The sequence below is a fragment of the Dermacentor andersoni genome, chromosome 5 (genome assembly GCF_023375885.2).
Source record: "Dermacentor andersoni chromosome 5, qqDerAnde1_hic_scaffold, whole genome shotgun sequence".
NCBI lineage: Eukaryota > Metazoa > Arthropoda > Arachnida > Ixodida > Ixodidae > Dermacentor > Dermacentor andersoni.
The window spans coordinates 83,488,435-83,504,792 of NC_092818.1; the positions used below are offsets into that span (position 1 = coordinate 83,488,435).

The 16,358-nt window shown below is 48.2% G+C and overlaps 2 protein-coding genes across 2 annotated transcripts in view; both read left to right on the forward strand.

The window, feature by feature from the left end:
- The first annotated feature begins 598 nt into the window (after window positions 1-598).
- Window positions 599-8,272, forward strand: LOC129384764 (uncharacterized). The gene is made up of 2 exons (XM_055070362.2): window positions 599-1,452; window positions 7,344-8,272. The coding sequence occupies exons 1-2, from the start codon at window positions 1,075-1,077 to the stop codon at window positions 7,569-7,571; spliced, it is 606 nt and encodes a 201-aa protein (XP_054926337.1). The 5' UTR covers window positions 599-1,074; the 3' UTR covers window positions 7,572-8,272.
- Window positions 8,273-14,822: 6,550 nt separating this feature from the next.
- The window catches only part of LOC140218554 (endothelin-converting enzyme 2-like), a 40,171-nt gene continuing 38,635 nt past the window's right edge, over window positions 14,823-16,358 (forward strand). Inside the window, exon 1 of the mRNA XM_072288332.1 lies at window positions 14,823-15,012. Coding sequence (XP_072144433.1) covers window positions 14,823-15,012 — 190 coding nt within the window. The remainder of the gene's footprint in view (window positions 15,013-16,358) is intronic.

Here is a 16,358-nt window from a genome sequence, read left to right on the forward strand (position 1 = left end):
TATACCAATCAGTGCTTCGTCTTTCGGGCCAAACTGCGACATTTTATAAAAAAAATAAATCCCCGTTAGTGCAGCATAATATATTTTCTGGGTGCACGTAACTGCTAGTCAGCATGTCGATACACGGTCATGATTTGAAGTCAGTCAAGTTTATGAGCGTCATGCGAGCAGACTAGGTGAACGCCATAAGCATCTGCAAGGGCGAAGTTTAGAGCAGCAATGGGTATCAAATAAATAACCACCGTCTCCCTGATCTTGCAGTGTAAAATATTGGCTGCACAGCAGCAGACAATGATGATGCGCACCCGGGAAATCGCGCCAATGGCATCCTTACGAAGCACTTTACTCAAGGGAGGAAAACATTCACAGGAAGTACCCTATTAGCGCGAAAATTAGAACACTGGCATCGCGCGCCGCGCGACGTCCTCGTGGCGAAGTTCAGCCGAGGAAGCGAAAGAAGACGCGGCATAGATACAGCGGATTTCTTTGCCACGTAGTCACGAACCCAGTCACCGGCGGGCACTGTGGCGAGAGAGTACCACTATTCAAGATTGTGGTCACGGTCGCGTAAGCGGTATACGGCTTGGCATTGCTCCAACTCTGTCGCCGGATTAGGCTGCTTGTGGTAATCGTTCTTTCGCCGGTGTGAACGAACTGCTCGTACCAGCGGAAAAAATCCGCGCGACAATCCATTCTGGAACGAAACCCTCCGACGTTCGTATACATTAGGCTCACATGAGGCAAGGCGCCAGCGCAGTGGCGGCGGCAAACAATGCCACCATGGACTCGCTATGAGGCAACATCATCAAACGTCTTGCCATTCTTATTCCTGAGGTCGTATAGAGAGTTGTTATTGCCGATGTAACATGATATAATGGTCGGTGGTGGCAAATATAGGGAAACGTGTCTTGATGCCAGGCATGGGCGATCACGTACGCCTGATGTCAGCACTTAGAGGTACGTAAACCTCCGAAGTCTGTAATCCGTATGACTCCCGCATACCACTCACGCAAGAACATTCGCGTAGGCTCGGTTGCCTCCTTGTAAAGACCAACCTGTAAAGAGCACCGACTAATGGCCCGCGCGTGGCGCAGGTATATCCGGTCGTTCGTGTCTAAAGTCTACCGGGTGGACGTAGTATCTCTGTGCCGTTACAACCATGCCCTCCTAAAGATGGCTATTGCAGCTGCGTCACTAAACGAGCCATTCTTCTATCACAACGGTATCGCTGCCATGCTGTACGGTGGCCTGGGATTCTTGTACGCGCGGTGCCTCTTGTGCGCCCTGGATGCGGTGGCTCAAATCGCCGACGCGGCGGGGAGGAACACGCCTGTGGCCGGTGGCTCGGACCACCTGGAAAAGGCCCTGCACTGCCAGCGCCAAGAGGTCGACCAAGAGACGCTGTACCCCTTCTTGCCGGCGCTGGAGGTGGCTCACGCAGCATACATTAAGGTACGGACAAAATTCGAATACCTCTAAGCTACTGGGGCTGATGCAAGACATGCGTAGTTGGACGTCATTGGGCCAACGAAGAAGGCCTCAGCCTAAGCCAATGTACTGATAACATGAAATGTCCTTACCAGGTATCCATGCATTCTGACCTTCCACAAGACATGGCACTCGCACATTGGGTAGTGGAAAAAAAATAGGTCGCGTGCACTGACCACAGCGCCATTCCCCAAACGAAAGTTTTCTTCAGCGCTCAGGCTGTTTCTTGAAGTGTATGACGTGTAGTACTAGAATTCATGGTCAGTTACCCACGGGGGACCCTGATCAAGAGAAGGAAACTTACGGAATAATGAAAATCCGTTAGAATGCATACGACAGGAATTAGTAAATGTTTCCCGGCAGCTTACCGATGCTGCTGAAAAGAAAAGTGTACAATCATTGTATTTTACCAAGACTAACTTATAACCTGGAGCTTAACAAAGACGCTCGAGAACAAGTTAAGATAGTTAAGATCCGTGCAAGGAGCGATGGAACGCTCCTACCGGATGTTCACGGCCCGGACTGAAAAAGCTCGTAACGGACTTTCACGGCCCTTCTCGTCGTTAGGATGCCATTAATCAAACATGGAGGCGTGCTTTTTCGTGGTGCACATAGTGTCTGAGTACAACGCTGCATCGAACTTCACTATAGCAGCGTCATCTGGCTCGGCCAAGGCGCGAGCACGTTCAACCCTCCCCCCCCCCCCCCCCCCCCCCCCCCCCACGGACACACACTCGTCCGAACTGCCATACATTGAAGGACGGGGCTTAAGGTTGCGCTACAGTATTTCCGTCACGTGGCTGTGTCCTCTAAGTTATACGACATGCTGCGTCAGTGAGCATTCAGTTTCTGCGTTTCTTACCAATCTCGCACATCCATGCCGCTCAATTACAGTAATTCGATCGTTCGTAGTAATCATGCAATCGGCGTTACCGTCGTTGTCGTCTTGTTTTCGTTCTCACACACGCGCACCCCCGTTATTAATGCGAAAGCATTATTTTATTTATTTAATTACTTAATTTATTTAATACATACTGCGGACACGAAGTCCATGCAGGGTGGATAATGCAATATTAGGTCACAAGAAGTAAAACAATGTCAATACAACCGAATGCGGCAACAATACAACAATAATGCTGATACAAAACGTAAACAATCGTGATAGAAGTTTTATAAAGGCAAGTCCCCATTACACGAAAATCCGGCGTTGTCTCAGGTGGCGTGACCGAAAAATGGTACCTAAATATGCCCGACGGCGCGAACACTAAAAACACATAAAAAAATTAGAGGATGCTTAAGCTTGACCTTTAAAGGAACCCTGCAACAATTTTGACGATTTTGTACAAACGTACGGAGTCGTTAGAGTAGGTCTTTCTGATCATTAATTGACGCATTTAAGTGCTCCGCGTAAAGCGTGTAATTTATTGTAAGGTTTTAAAAGTGTACATCGCTGCCGATCGCAGCACACTGCTCGGTGGAATTTTCAGCCACTCCCCCCCTCATATGACGAAATCACCCAATTGACGTCAGTAGGCCGAGCTATCCGATTGGCTGCCTAGGGCGCGTCATCGATAATTTTTCCTCCTTTATGGTGAACAAAAGATGTTCGTAACAGTTGGAATGTTAGTTAATTTGTTTCTATAAAAAGAAAGTAACAGAAAGAGAATTCACAAGAACAATTTCTCACTACACTTAAGAGGAAGCTTTAGCTTGGGTGCTGCTATCTAAATACATGTAAAAGGAGAATTCGTTTTTCTCGGCAATCACTGCACCAAATTAGACAGAGCTTGTTGCATTTAAAAGAAGAGCTTAATATCTATCACTGATGGTTTCGAATTTTCGATTTAGGTCGTCAATCTTTTATTGAAAGTTTGCAAAAATCGCAAATTTTCAGAAAACGATACTATCAAGTTTACAACTCCGTAACTCAGCAAGGAAAAATTATATCGCAAGTATATGAATTGTATCTGATAGCACATCTAAAGCGGACAAATTTGATATGTTACATATGAATCTAAAAAAGATTGTAGTAAGGAAATACAGCTTTCGCAGAACTCTTGTAGACACCGTAACAAATTCACGTAAGATACAAATTGACATATCAAATTTGTCCGCATTGAATTATCTAATAGATACCGTTTACAAAACCGCGATATCTGTTCTTGATGCAGAGCTATTAATTTGTAAACTTAGTGCTTCTATATTTTTCAAACTTCTCAATTTTCGAAAAATGTTTTAACAGAATTCAGGCCCTAAATCAAAATTCCACTTCCAACCGTCAGTAGAATTTAACTTTCTCTTTCATATGCAACACATTTCCTTAAAATCGGTCCAAGGGTTATCTCCGAAAAACGTTTTTGCGTTTTACGTGTATTTGAGTAGGCCGAGTCGGAGTTGGGCCCGAGCTAAAGCTTTAAGCACTTCCGGCACACCGCAAGCATCGTCTGCTTGTGTTACAACGTGCTCCATTTTGACGGGAGCTCCGCGGTCAAAGTCGGACTCGGTTTTTTCGCCAGCTCTATGATTCGGCTTTGTTGCGTTGTGGACTGCAAACGTAGCGACAGGCAATTTTCAAGCTGCGACATCGCGTCCCTCTGCAAGGCAGCAGAGGGGTGGACTGGCCGCAGCGCATCGGACGGCCGCTATCCAATCGGCGCCGGGATTTGCGCGTTTGCGGCCATCACTTTAAACCGGAAGGTTACTAACGCAATAGCGTTTCGCGAGTCCGGTATTAGGGTAAACGCAAGCGCAAGGGGACAGGGCCTGGCCATTTGAGTGTATCGTTTCACGGGATGAGCAGGAGCACAAATGTGAATGGTCTGCACGGTACAGCTACCTGGTGGCACAGAGCTCAACTACACACAGTAGCAGTAACGAAATGCATTCTTCTTTGCTGCTGGCGTAAATTTTTCGCAGGAGTGTAATCGTTAGCACGTTGTTTTTGTAAATGTGTAATTGTTTTACACTTAGTTACAGCAATATTAGCTCTTTGTTTGGCTGGTTAAGTTCTGCTCCGACAGGTGGCTGGACCATGGAGACCGATCAGGCAGCTCACGTACGTCTACGCTAAAGTTCCTTCATCAGCTTGAGTTTACGCCTCCACCGTTCCGTCGAAACGACCAGCTTGCCTGTGGTTACCGAAATACCAAAGTAGTTCGGCTCTGCGACAGAATGCTTGCAACGCACGCTGCTTCGATAGCTCTCGCTTGGGGTCGACTGCCAAACAGCTGGCGGAGAGTTGGAGAGGCTATGTCAGCTTCGCGCGCTCTTTCCTAGAGAACCGGAAGTCGACGACATGACGTGTCATCATGACGCAGAGCCAGTGAAGGCGGAGCTTAGCCCCGATCACTCGGCGAATAAGTTGAGGAGAAAATGCATGAATATGGAGGAGGGTAACTTGTAAGCCTCCGTAGCTCTCTTAATATGGGACATTTCATACAAATTGTGGTGCGAGTGATTAACTTTAGCTGTACCCTACGCGTCTACAATATTTTCCCGAACCGTTTTAGGGGCACTTTAAGAGTGGAACGCGATAGATCCCTGACTGCTTCCCACGCGTCAGGGCAGCTGGAGCGCATGTAACCGTAATGTTTACAGGCAAGCGCTGGCCGCGAAGGCTATGCACGAAGGGCGGGCATTGTGGTGGAAACGCGGCGACGCGGCCTCTTGCGTGGGCCGCGATGCGTCGCAGGCTAGCGCCAGCTGGAGGTATTGCAAGGAATCGGGCGCGCCGCTCCGTGGTCCCCAAGTACAGCGCCCCCAAGACACCCATCGCGCCGGCCGGTCTGTGTGGGTGAAGGGCTTTCGCCTAACAGAATTATGTTTTTTCGTGTGGTCAAATTACAACCCGAGAGATATCATGTCTGCAGGTTGTGTGTATGTCGTAGTTTACGATTTTTCCACATATTTTAGCTCGATAAATTCAATTATTTTAGTAAATTTCTTGCGTCACATTGAGGGCCTGGGTATGGGTGGTTCAAAAATGTTTTGCCGAAACGCCATCCGACGCAGGACACCGGCACGGTACGCCGATGCCGGATTTACTGCGACACAGACTTCTTAATGCTACCGCATTAAAGTGCTCGGGTTGACTTCAAATCTATCCGGCAGCTTTTTGTAAACGAAGTCAATTAACGGAATTGAAAAGGAAATTCAGTACATTTAGGTCTGGGTAGGAATCGAACCCAGACCTGCGTCATGCAGGCGTCATTGAACACGTCACGTCGCTGCCTCCGTGACTGCCTCACACGCGTCACTCGCTCTTCAGATTCCATCGGTGCTGTGTCTGCTGCGATGCACTCCCGCCGCCGCCAAGTCATTAGTGTATAATGGCACGTTCACACTGAGGAATCCGGCGTCTACAGCGAATGGAATTCTCCTGCCGCCAAAAATCGCGTTGTTCACACCACTTGCGCACCGCGCCGCCGGAACGACATACAGCGCCATCTGCCCCATAATATGTTAACCTAGAAGCGAGCGCGGGATATCCCGGATGTTCGCGCGACTCGAAATTGCGCAGTTGTCACCGCCCACGTCCAGTTCGTGTGTTCATTTTGCGCGTCTCCCCCATTGCTTGGAAAGGCAATGATGAACCCTGAGCAAGAAGAGGCAGTACTGCTAGCCCTGTTTGGCGAGCACCTTTCTGGCGAAGCGCGTCGCGCAGAAGCATTCGCCGAAGACACGACGCCACCGGCGTTGGTGGGTTCGTCCTGCTTTGCAAGAGCGCGCGTAACTTGGTCAGGCGACCTTGTCAGGTCGCTTAGACCTTGTGCTTCGCGTGGTACTTGTAAAAAAGGGCGGGGCGGTTACGCACCAATTCGATGAGCATTTCCGACGTCGCGATGCGTACAAGACTGCGATATGACGAGCGCGTCGAGCTTGGCCGCCATCTTTCGAATTGCTGAGACGCGCTCCGATTGGACCGCGGCGAGGGAATCCGGCGGCAGCTGCCGCAAAAATCGGTCCGGGAGCGATCGGCGCGGAAGGGGCTGTTCCGGCGGATCTCGCCGCCGCCGAACTGGGTTCCGCCGAATTGGGCGCCGCTCCAGACGCCGAATGCCTCAGTGTGAACGTGCCATAAAATGAGGTGTGCCTAGCGTGTGCGTCATTGCACACGTCACGTCGCTGGCTCCCGCGCATCTGTTTATCTACAGATTTCATCGGTGCTGTATCTACAGGGATGCACTCCAAAGCGTCAATCTCAGCGGCAGCTGTCGATCTGCAACAAAATGGTCCAAATGTTTCCGGCCTGTGGCCAACGTATACCCAAACACACACACGGATTCGGCAGAAAGAACTCTGATGCACGTCGAAAGCATTTCACATAAGCGATCATAATGCTTTCGTATTCCCACACGTAAGCACTCTTAAGGGTATCTGCTGAATTCTTTTTCCATAGTTCACTGCATTCGCGTCACACACATAAATACTGGATTTACACAAACGCATTGGTCAACCTGGTAAGGCTTCACCGAACAATGCTACATAGCCAGCTTTCTGCAAAAAGCTTCACATAACGTCGATTGCCAGGCCGCGTGGGAGTGGAACTTTTTTTTTTTCGTTTCTTAACAAGAGCCCTCTTCGGTCTGCTAGAATCAGCGGTAGAGTGTACTAGGACCCGTATACTAATGGAACGTGCCGTGCTGAAGACTGCAACGAATGACAGTAAGCACGCTATGTTTCCGCAAGCATGCGGATGTGCCATTTCCCCCTTATGTGTGTTCCATGTGTCTTATATAGGAAAGTTGGTTTTGTCCTCGCTGGTTCCGAGTTCTGCAGCTGAAACGTAGTAGGATTAGTGCTGAACTGGCTCGTGCGTGCCGTCAAAATGTACAGTGGTCGCCTCATCTGCGCAGGCGCTGAACGGACGCGAGGACACGCGGCTGAAAGGCATGGAGCAGTACAGCGGGGAGCAAGTGTTCTTCCTAACCATGTGCCACACTCTCTGCGAAGTGGACGGCCGAGGAAGCGCCTGGTCACCGGCATGCAACGCAGCCGCCCGAGAGTTCAAGCCGTTCGCGAAAGCGTTCCGCTGTGCCGGCGGGTCTCCTATGAACCCGAAGAAGAAGTGCAATTTTTTCTAGCACCGACACCGCACAATGCCCAGCGCCGCTTGCTGCGTACCAGGGACACTGTTCGAGACACTGGGGGCATGATGTGCTTTATAGACGCCTATAATTGCTTTTTTCATTGTTGTTCTAGCGTTCTCGTTTTCAGTGCCACTCGTTATAGCTCGAGAAATTTAAACGGTGCAGTTATGTTGCCGCTATTTTCTCACATTGAAATGCCACTTGTAAGCTTTCTATATTCACAATACGTCAAGTATGCACAGCTTCACTGGCCTGACGCCTGCCATCGTGTTGCTACTTTTCGCATGTGTGAAATTTCGCACGAACTTTCATGCTTAGTTGTGATTTGCCGAACGTTTGCGCATCATTGCCCTGTGGTGATCAGAGGCGCGCCGTGTTTTAGAATGCTGCCAAGATCCCTCATCTCTTGCGTCTGGCGAGATCAAACAAGTAAAAATTGCGTGTCTGGGCCTCGCCAGCTTTAACTTACGTTGCGATTGTAGTTACTGCATAAATGCGTACATTTACTCCAAGTCCATTTGTAGGAGCGCTTACGAGTGCAGTTGCAGATTCAAATGAATATAACTTCCCAGTTGCTTAGAAAACGCCGCAAGACTTCTCGGCTAGTGTGCGCACTACCGTTCGTACACCGGGCTTTCGACTGCAAAGTTTTGTAATAACTACATTCATACAAATCGAAAATAAAGCTGTGCTATAAAGAAAAACCTTCAGTCCCGTATACGCGTCTTCCAAAGCATAGAAAAGAGATGTTTCTTTTGAAAGACCTATATATTATAACTAAGATAGTACTCGCGTGTAGCAAAGCGAAATTTGGACAAGCTTGCGATAAATTTCGAGCACTAATGGTGAGATTCCTATGGGTAGCAGTTACTTATGTAATTAGGCATAACCTTTTTCGATGGAATATTTTGATGCGAAAGCATCAAACGGCCCATTGAGAGGAAACGCCGGCGTCTGTCGTCTGGACAAGCGAAAACTGCCACCTAATTTCCGATTTGTTGCCACGGCAGGTCACGTGCGGGCTCGACTGAGCAGAGCGGGCGAAAGGGAATAGGTGTTGCGTGAGGGCAGAGGTCATCGCCGCGACCCCGCGCCACCCTCGCTCTCGGAGGCCTGTGTTATCCGCGCGTACTTTCGCCGCGCAAGATCTCATCTGAGTTCTAACTGCGCCTCGGTGATCAGTGTAAATAAATTAATGTATAAGAACAGAATAAGTTGGAAAGGAAAAATTTTAGCGGTAGTGAGTTTCGAACTTGCGACCCCACGCTCAGGAGCCGAGGGTCTCAGCCACTGGGCTAAACCTGTGCGTCCTAGACGGCAGGCCTGTGCACTCTGCTTTGTGACGCCGTGCCACCTGACCCGAAATTTCCAATGCCGAGCCCGGCGTGACGAAAGCTGTAACGTCAAAATCGCCGCGGCCTACTCGTGGCCGTTCCCATTAGATTCTATGGCTGTAGGGCAAGGTAGCATTTCATGACGAATGCAAGTGTGCCGGCATAGTGATATCTAGGAGGCGTTGGTCAAGCGTCTCTACGCGCTCGATCACCCGCGAGGAGTTCGAACTCGAAGGACTGCTCAGCGGTGTTCACGGCTTTCACACTGGCAACTCATAAGAAGTGCTTAGGTGTCTTCGGATTTCATTTTATCGGATCATCGGAATGGCAAAGAGTATGGTGAGTCTTCAAAATATATAACAAAAAAATTGATACACATATCGATTAGTCTAGCTGTAAATCGTTTGCTACGACAGCCACGATCTCTCACAGTGTACCAGACGATTTTCAAAAGAACGCTTACTTTGCAATGCGTGAGGAAGTATTGGTTCCGGCTGCCTGCAAAAAAAAAAAAAAAAGAAAACCCGCACCCAAACATGCTTGCACTCTCGCAGTTTGCTTAGCTCAATATCTGATGCAAATTGTGAAAGTTGGAGTTTTATGCAAAAGCACAACGCTGAAATGCGCGGCGCACATTTTCGTGTCAACGCAGAGGGCAGGAGTTCGAACAGCCGTTCTGATCATGTGCGAATTCCTTTTTCTTTTTCAATTAGGATGAAGCTGAAGTTGAAATTGAGCCAGATGAAGGCGACGATGATGCGAAAGAGAGCATGTACGGTAATGTGGACAAAGAAAACCAGAGTTTCTTAGTGGCACAGCATGAGAGTCATTGGGATGAAATTGTTGTTCACCAGCAAATTCGTTAACGTTCACGTTGTAAGCACTACGAATGACAGTCATTAAACCTTCAAGTCGGGGGTTGTCCTTCCCGTCATAAGAAATTTGCCGCTATAGTGGCCACAAAGAGTGGCCGCGGAACACGATTTCTTTCAACAGGTTTACTCTTCTCTGCGTCCGATGGTGTGCGTCCGATGGCGGGGATGCGAATGGCGCTCTGATGGCGTCAGCCTTTGGCGCCTGCTACGATCCGGCTGCAATAGCTGCATATCCGCTTCTTTGCTGCCGCTCTCGCAGCGTGCTCGCGCAGCATGGATCTGTGTAATTACTGGTTACGTCGTTTTTGTGAGTAAGTGTGGAAATTTCGTTACCATTAGGCAGAAAAACGTTACATTTTGTCACGTTGTAGTGACTGCGAACAACCAGAGTGACAACGCACGCCACGAGAGGGCGTAAACTTTATTTTCAAATCAATAAGGTTTGAGTCCGGCGTGTTTTAGTGGGTCTGGGCACCCGCCTCAGACGTGGTTCTGAGTCCTTGTCTCGAAGCGTCTTCCTCGGCTCGATGGACGGCCCAGAGTTGTGCTGTCGGGATCGAGCTGAGCAGTGCGGTATTCCCACGCGAGCGGAGGCTGGGGGTGGAAGAGACGGAGGGGTCGGCACTGCCCGACTTGTTTAACTGCTGACACTCCCATAACATGTGATTAAGTGGGGCAACCTCGCCACACGATGTGCATCTGTTTGTAGTGTACATGTCTGGATAGATGACATGGCGTTACAAAGACGAGCATACTCATTCCCTCATGCGAGGTTAGACAGGACGCAAGCAGTACACTTCAGACAATTACAAACGGATTCTTACAGAAACCCCAGACTCGCGTACGTCACGAAATTAGCCATTTATTGGGCGAACCTTTGCCAAGCAAAACCATTACCACTCAGTACAACTATAGCGGCGAGCACACTCGTCGATCGTCGAAATGCCATCAGCGGATAAAGCGTGTCAATATTTATCAATGACTTGTCGAAGTTTGTATTGCGATCGCTGTTGCCGGCGTGCCCACATGAAAGTGCTACACGGAGCGATGGCTTAGCGGCTATGGTGTTGCGATGCTAAGCATGAGGTCGCGGGATCTTATCCCGACCGCGGCGGTGGCGGCATTGAGATGGGGGCGAATAGCAAAAGCGCCCGTTTCCCATGCATTAGGGGCAAAATATCCCCTCGTGGTCAAAACTCATCTGTAGTATCCCACGATGGTGTGCCTCAACATTGAAATCTTGGTATTGGCACGTAAAACAAAAAAATTCGAAGTGCTACGCAATTCGTGTCGCGCATACAATCCGATTGCACAAGGTTCGATAACAGAAATCGGACAGAATCACCGATGATATTACAGAAACTTCAGATACAGGAAGGCGCGTCTTGGGCTTGGTGGTACCTTTGAACATTTGTTAGCCGGTGAAAGACAGTCACCGGAAAATAAGAAAGCCTGACAATGCCGCCCTCTTAAAATGCATCGTCCCGTTGCTGCGAACATAACAAGATGGCGGAAAACAAAAGCAGATGCAGTAAAAAGAAAAAAAATAAAGCAACAAAGATAGGAAGTCCCACAGTTCGTTAGCGCGCGCAGAATGGCTTGATACACACCACATAACGAATTCAGGACGTGCGCAGACCCGCTGTGATTGCGCAATGTCGTCTGTCATGACATCATTGTTTAGTGCGCCAATACGTCGAAAGACCATGTATGGTCCGGAATAACGTTGCTGTAGCTTTTAACGTGAGGCCACGACAGAATATTGTGGTCCAAGGTCACCGGGATGGCACACCACGTAGCGTCGTCGAAGATTGTAGTGCCGGCTTTCGGTACTCCGGTGGTTCTTGATGCGCGGACGGGTGAGCTGTCGGGATTCTTCGGCACGCTAGCGATACACGGCGACGTCGAGGTGGTCTTCTCTGTCGGTGATGTTCGGTAGCATGACAAGGAACGTCGTCGCAAGGTTTCCTCCATAAACCAGCTTGAATGGCGTCACTTTCGATGTTTCTTGTCTCTCCGACAAGCTTCTGCGTTTATAAACCGGACATGTGATTAAAGCCTTATTTGAAAAGGCAGGTACCGCATGTATTAGAAGCCAAAGACAGATTTTAGCTGCAACACTTATTTGCACAATGGGTGCAAGCCTTTAAGTATTGGAGAAGCTTATCGAATTGAGGGATACCATTCAATGCAAATTACGGTTAAGATACAAGATTGTGCTTAGACATTCAAGTGAAGTGGTTGGCCCACTGAAATCTTTGGAGATCTGGAATTAAATATTCATTTTTGTATCCATGTAGGCAGGTGAGTCAAGACAAATGTCAATTATTGTCGTGGACCAGGTACCTAATATTGTTCTTCAGATTATCACCACGGCAGGATGAAATTTCTATCGAGTGGAAGCTTTGCAAATAACCGAGTTGCCCCTCACAACTTACTCTGTCAAAACCATTTACCGATGCAGGCGACGGAGAAACTTCTAAAACTTCTAGCGGTGTTTAGGCAAACTTCTGCAGATTTAGCTGACCCTTGATGACCTTGGTGTCTGCTGAAGACTGCATTAAAATATGCTTGCGGGTATTCACAAGATTTGCACTCTCCTGAGGCTGCACTTAATTCTCGACTAGTAGGAATTTGCAAACATATGCGAGTTTTAATTACCCAATTACTAGCTCCTTCGGCCTTAATGTGTTATCTGGGATGTCGAGTGTCTCTTAAATGAAAATCTAACCTCGCAGTTGGTGAAAGACAGCAAAAAAAAAAAAAAAGAAGAGAGAGAGAGAGAGAGAACCCCCCCCGTTCTCTTTCCCAAAGTACTTTTTTTAATGCGAAAGCATGATATGGATCATGAAGCGGAAAATCCTGCGGCGTGGCCACAGATAGTACAAAAAGTCACGTGATCCGTCCGTCTTCGTCTTCTTTCACCGGTGGTTTCCGACGCCGCTCATCATGCCAGTGTTCCTATACTGCCCCTCCCTCAGCAGAGGCGCTGACGGCAGTGGCCCACTCCCCGTCGGTGCGGTGATTTCGGCGAGTTCTGTCGTGCGCTCCGATGGTAGCACCTTCGACGGAGATGCTACAAAAAAGTCCCGTGGCCAGAGAGAGAGAGAGAGAGACACTGCGCGGGATGCCGGTCTATGCATAACGCCGCGCATAACGGTGCTGCCAGTCGGTGCGGTGATTTTGGTGTCGTGCGCTCCGATGAACGAATCTTCGACTTCTCAGTCAATAAGCTGCGCCCGGCTCCTTTGGAAGTCCACGCAAGTACGCCAACGAGGCCGAGGCACGCGATGCCAGAAATGACACAATGCAGCGTGAAGACAACACCATTACGTTTCGTGAAACGAATCATCATCGGAAATACATCGCAGCCCTTTCGCTTTCATCCACGTCGGCGTAGCTGAGTGCCTTTGATTTCTTTTTTCACAATCAAACCCTTCGGCAGGGATTCATTTCAGAACCATCGTATCCTTCAGCACACGGGGACCACCCGAAAAAAGTGGCCCTTCTTTTTTTGGCGCACTAATCTTTTCCTATATTAGTTATCACCAAAGGCCATCAAAGATTCGAATCGCTTTCCTCCCTCTTTCGCTGTTACAGAGAACAGCAAGTTATTAAAGGCTGCCATCACAAACCTCTTTTGTAATTACATGCACTTGAGTGTTTTCTTTATTTAATATTTGAACGAATATGTCATCCATCACCTCTTAACGTCGCTTGGGCGCTGAGGGTACTCTAATAAGTAAATAAATAAATAAATAAATAAATAAATAAATAAATAATACATGTGTTGTGCGTTCATTACAAAGGGCCGAACTTGTACTAAAGAATTACTTGTAGTTACATGAATTACGTGTAATACATGCAATTACATGCCGCGAGGATGTCCACCCGACTTTGATGGACAAATTCAAATGGGCCGACAGCGATAGCTACTATGAACGTTGATGCCAGGGAATCGCTTAATACATTTTTTTTTGTTTTTCACTAGCCCTATTGCGAACGCTTTCCCTTAGCCACAAAAACAATGAAGTGCTACTCTTCATAGAGGACATAGACCTGATAATTCCGGCACTGAGTAATCACAATTGTTTGAGCAAAGTGTTTGGGCGTTACTACACAGCCGTTCTCTCTAACACGCAGATTAAGCGAGTTTTCAGTGTAGCTACGGGTCTCTTCAGAAGAAAACGAGGGAAGATTACATAATTAAATTTTGCTTAGGAATACTTAGTCAAGATAAAGAACGTGTGAAAGGCTGAAGAGGACACACTTGTTTGTGCAATGCTATTAAATGTAGAGAGGAAAGCAACGTTAATATAAACGATTACGTTTTAGTGATCGCTCAATTACGTTCGTGGGAGAGTAATTAGTAATCGTAATCAATCATATTTTTGAAAGAAGTAATTGCAATTGTAATCGGTTACGGGTTTCTCTTTTTTTTTGTAACGAGTATAAGTCTGCAAAGGGTACAGCCATAATTCATCCCGAGCCAAGTCAAAAGGCTACAGCTAGAAGCAAACTAACGAGTGTAATCAACATCTGCCCACCCTAACGGTACATTTGCTCAGGACAACTGTACTCGTCAACAGTACTAATTTTAGGCAAGAGCAGCGCTAAGTTTGTAGAAAAGGCAGTCACCCAAGCCAGAGCAAGAAATGCGACGCCATCGGTATACAGACAGCAAGGCAGCTGTTATGGTCAAAGTGGTCACAGAAGAAACATCGTTGAAGGCCACCCGTAGGCTTTGATTCTTGGTGCTACTTGCGTTCTTCTAGACGCATTCGACGCTGAACAAAAGCGTTGTTGGGCGCAACATCGTCGCATAAGAATCCACACGGCATTGTTTTCATTTCCCCTGAATGAGCAAGGGCGCCACTCCTAACAAAGGAGAATGAAGAAGAAGCACCACGCGTATCAACCGCACGCCCAACTGAGCGTCTCGTGGCTTCGAAGAACAAGAAGAATTCGTACCACTGCCGGCAACAACTGCTCTCATGCACTTGCGGAAGCTCACGGCGACGAGGTCGAAGCCGGGAATGGGGGAGGTCCGCAAGGAAGGCTCGAGATCTTCTTTCGATGGAAAAATCTCTGAGCATTTCCGTCCCGTGACGTCCACAGGCAACCCGTCGCCTGTCGGAGGTCGTGCGAAGGACCCGCCGCCAAGACGAATGTCGTCCAGGCCACCGATCTCTACCGACAACGCCGCGAACTTAGGCTCGTACGAAGGTAGGTGTAATAATGACAGCGTGCGCATTGATGACGTAAGGATCTTTTTCCTCACGCGTAACTGCCCGTTGCCGCATCACATTTGCCGAAATGGCGTTCAAATCAAAACATGAACTGCAGCGTGCTCATGCTATAGCCCATGAGTATCGCATAGGAGCCACGTTACTATTCGGCATTTCACAACGTAGACATATAGGTCGAGATGAACATGGCAATTCGGGGCGCCGCTCTTAGCTTGGTAAACTGCGTTGTGAAAAAGTTTGTTTTACATTTATGAAAAGGATTGATTCGTAAAATTGAATAGAGTGGCGAAGCCAAAGGTACCCTGCTCCGGAGCTCTTACGTTCTTGGCCACCACCCCTACACCCCTCCCCTCCCTGTTTCCTAGCTCCGACCGCCTCTCGTTTCGTTACCCATGATCAGGAATGTACGTCATAATCGCGACGTGAAACCGTGCAGCAAAAACGAAATACTATAAACTGGGTAGCCAACAAACGGTGCTTTTACTTTAATTACAGGTAATGTGGACACTTGAAGCTTTTTTCGATATTAACCATTTTAACGCGATAATGTGGAGGGCCCCCTGCCGCAGAAAATCCGGTGTCGACGTCGGCGGAGTTCTTCTTGAACGAAAATTGCCGCATATATTTAAGTATGTTATATGTCACGCCTTGTTATATGAAATACGGTACATGCACGTTATATTTAAACAGCATTCTATCTCTAAAGTTCCTCATAACTTATCTTCTTGACAAATTTGTTACTCGGAATATTGAGAATGACAGTACGCAAACAAATATCATGAAACAAAGCACCAACAACGCATGCCTTTTAGGTTAAATCTTCTCAGTCCTAAATACTGAAAGTGCGAAACGATAACAGAAACCTGAAAAAAAAAGATCACCGCCCAAGCACTCCGTACAGATGGTTAACCAGCGAAGCTGAAACGTGCGGCCCTGGTGTTTATCACTGGGTTAATCCCGATGGTTCATTAAACGATGACGTGGTAGGCTGCCGGATCCTCGGTACGCAGTTGCTGCTTGCGCTCGGCTACACGAGCCTGTTTTTGTGCCCGGGCCGAAGCATCGGCACGGCGTAGACGAGCTCGTTCCCGATTCTGCTCCCGGCGTTGCTGATGAAAAGCTGCCCACTTTTCAGGAGTACGTATGACGCGTGGCCTACCGATTTCGGAGCCGGAGAGAAACTGCTGCACGCGCGCTCGGCTGCGCCGCAGAGCAACGACGTCACTACTGGCATAGCTAATCCAACTCCACCTAGATAGCAGACGACCTTTTCACTCCAATCCATGGTATCATGTTACGCGGCCCGACTCCCACAGAATCTAA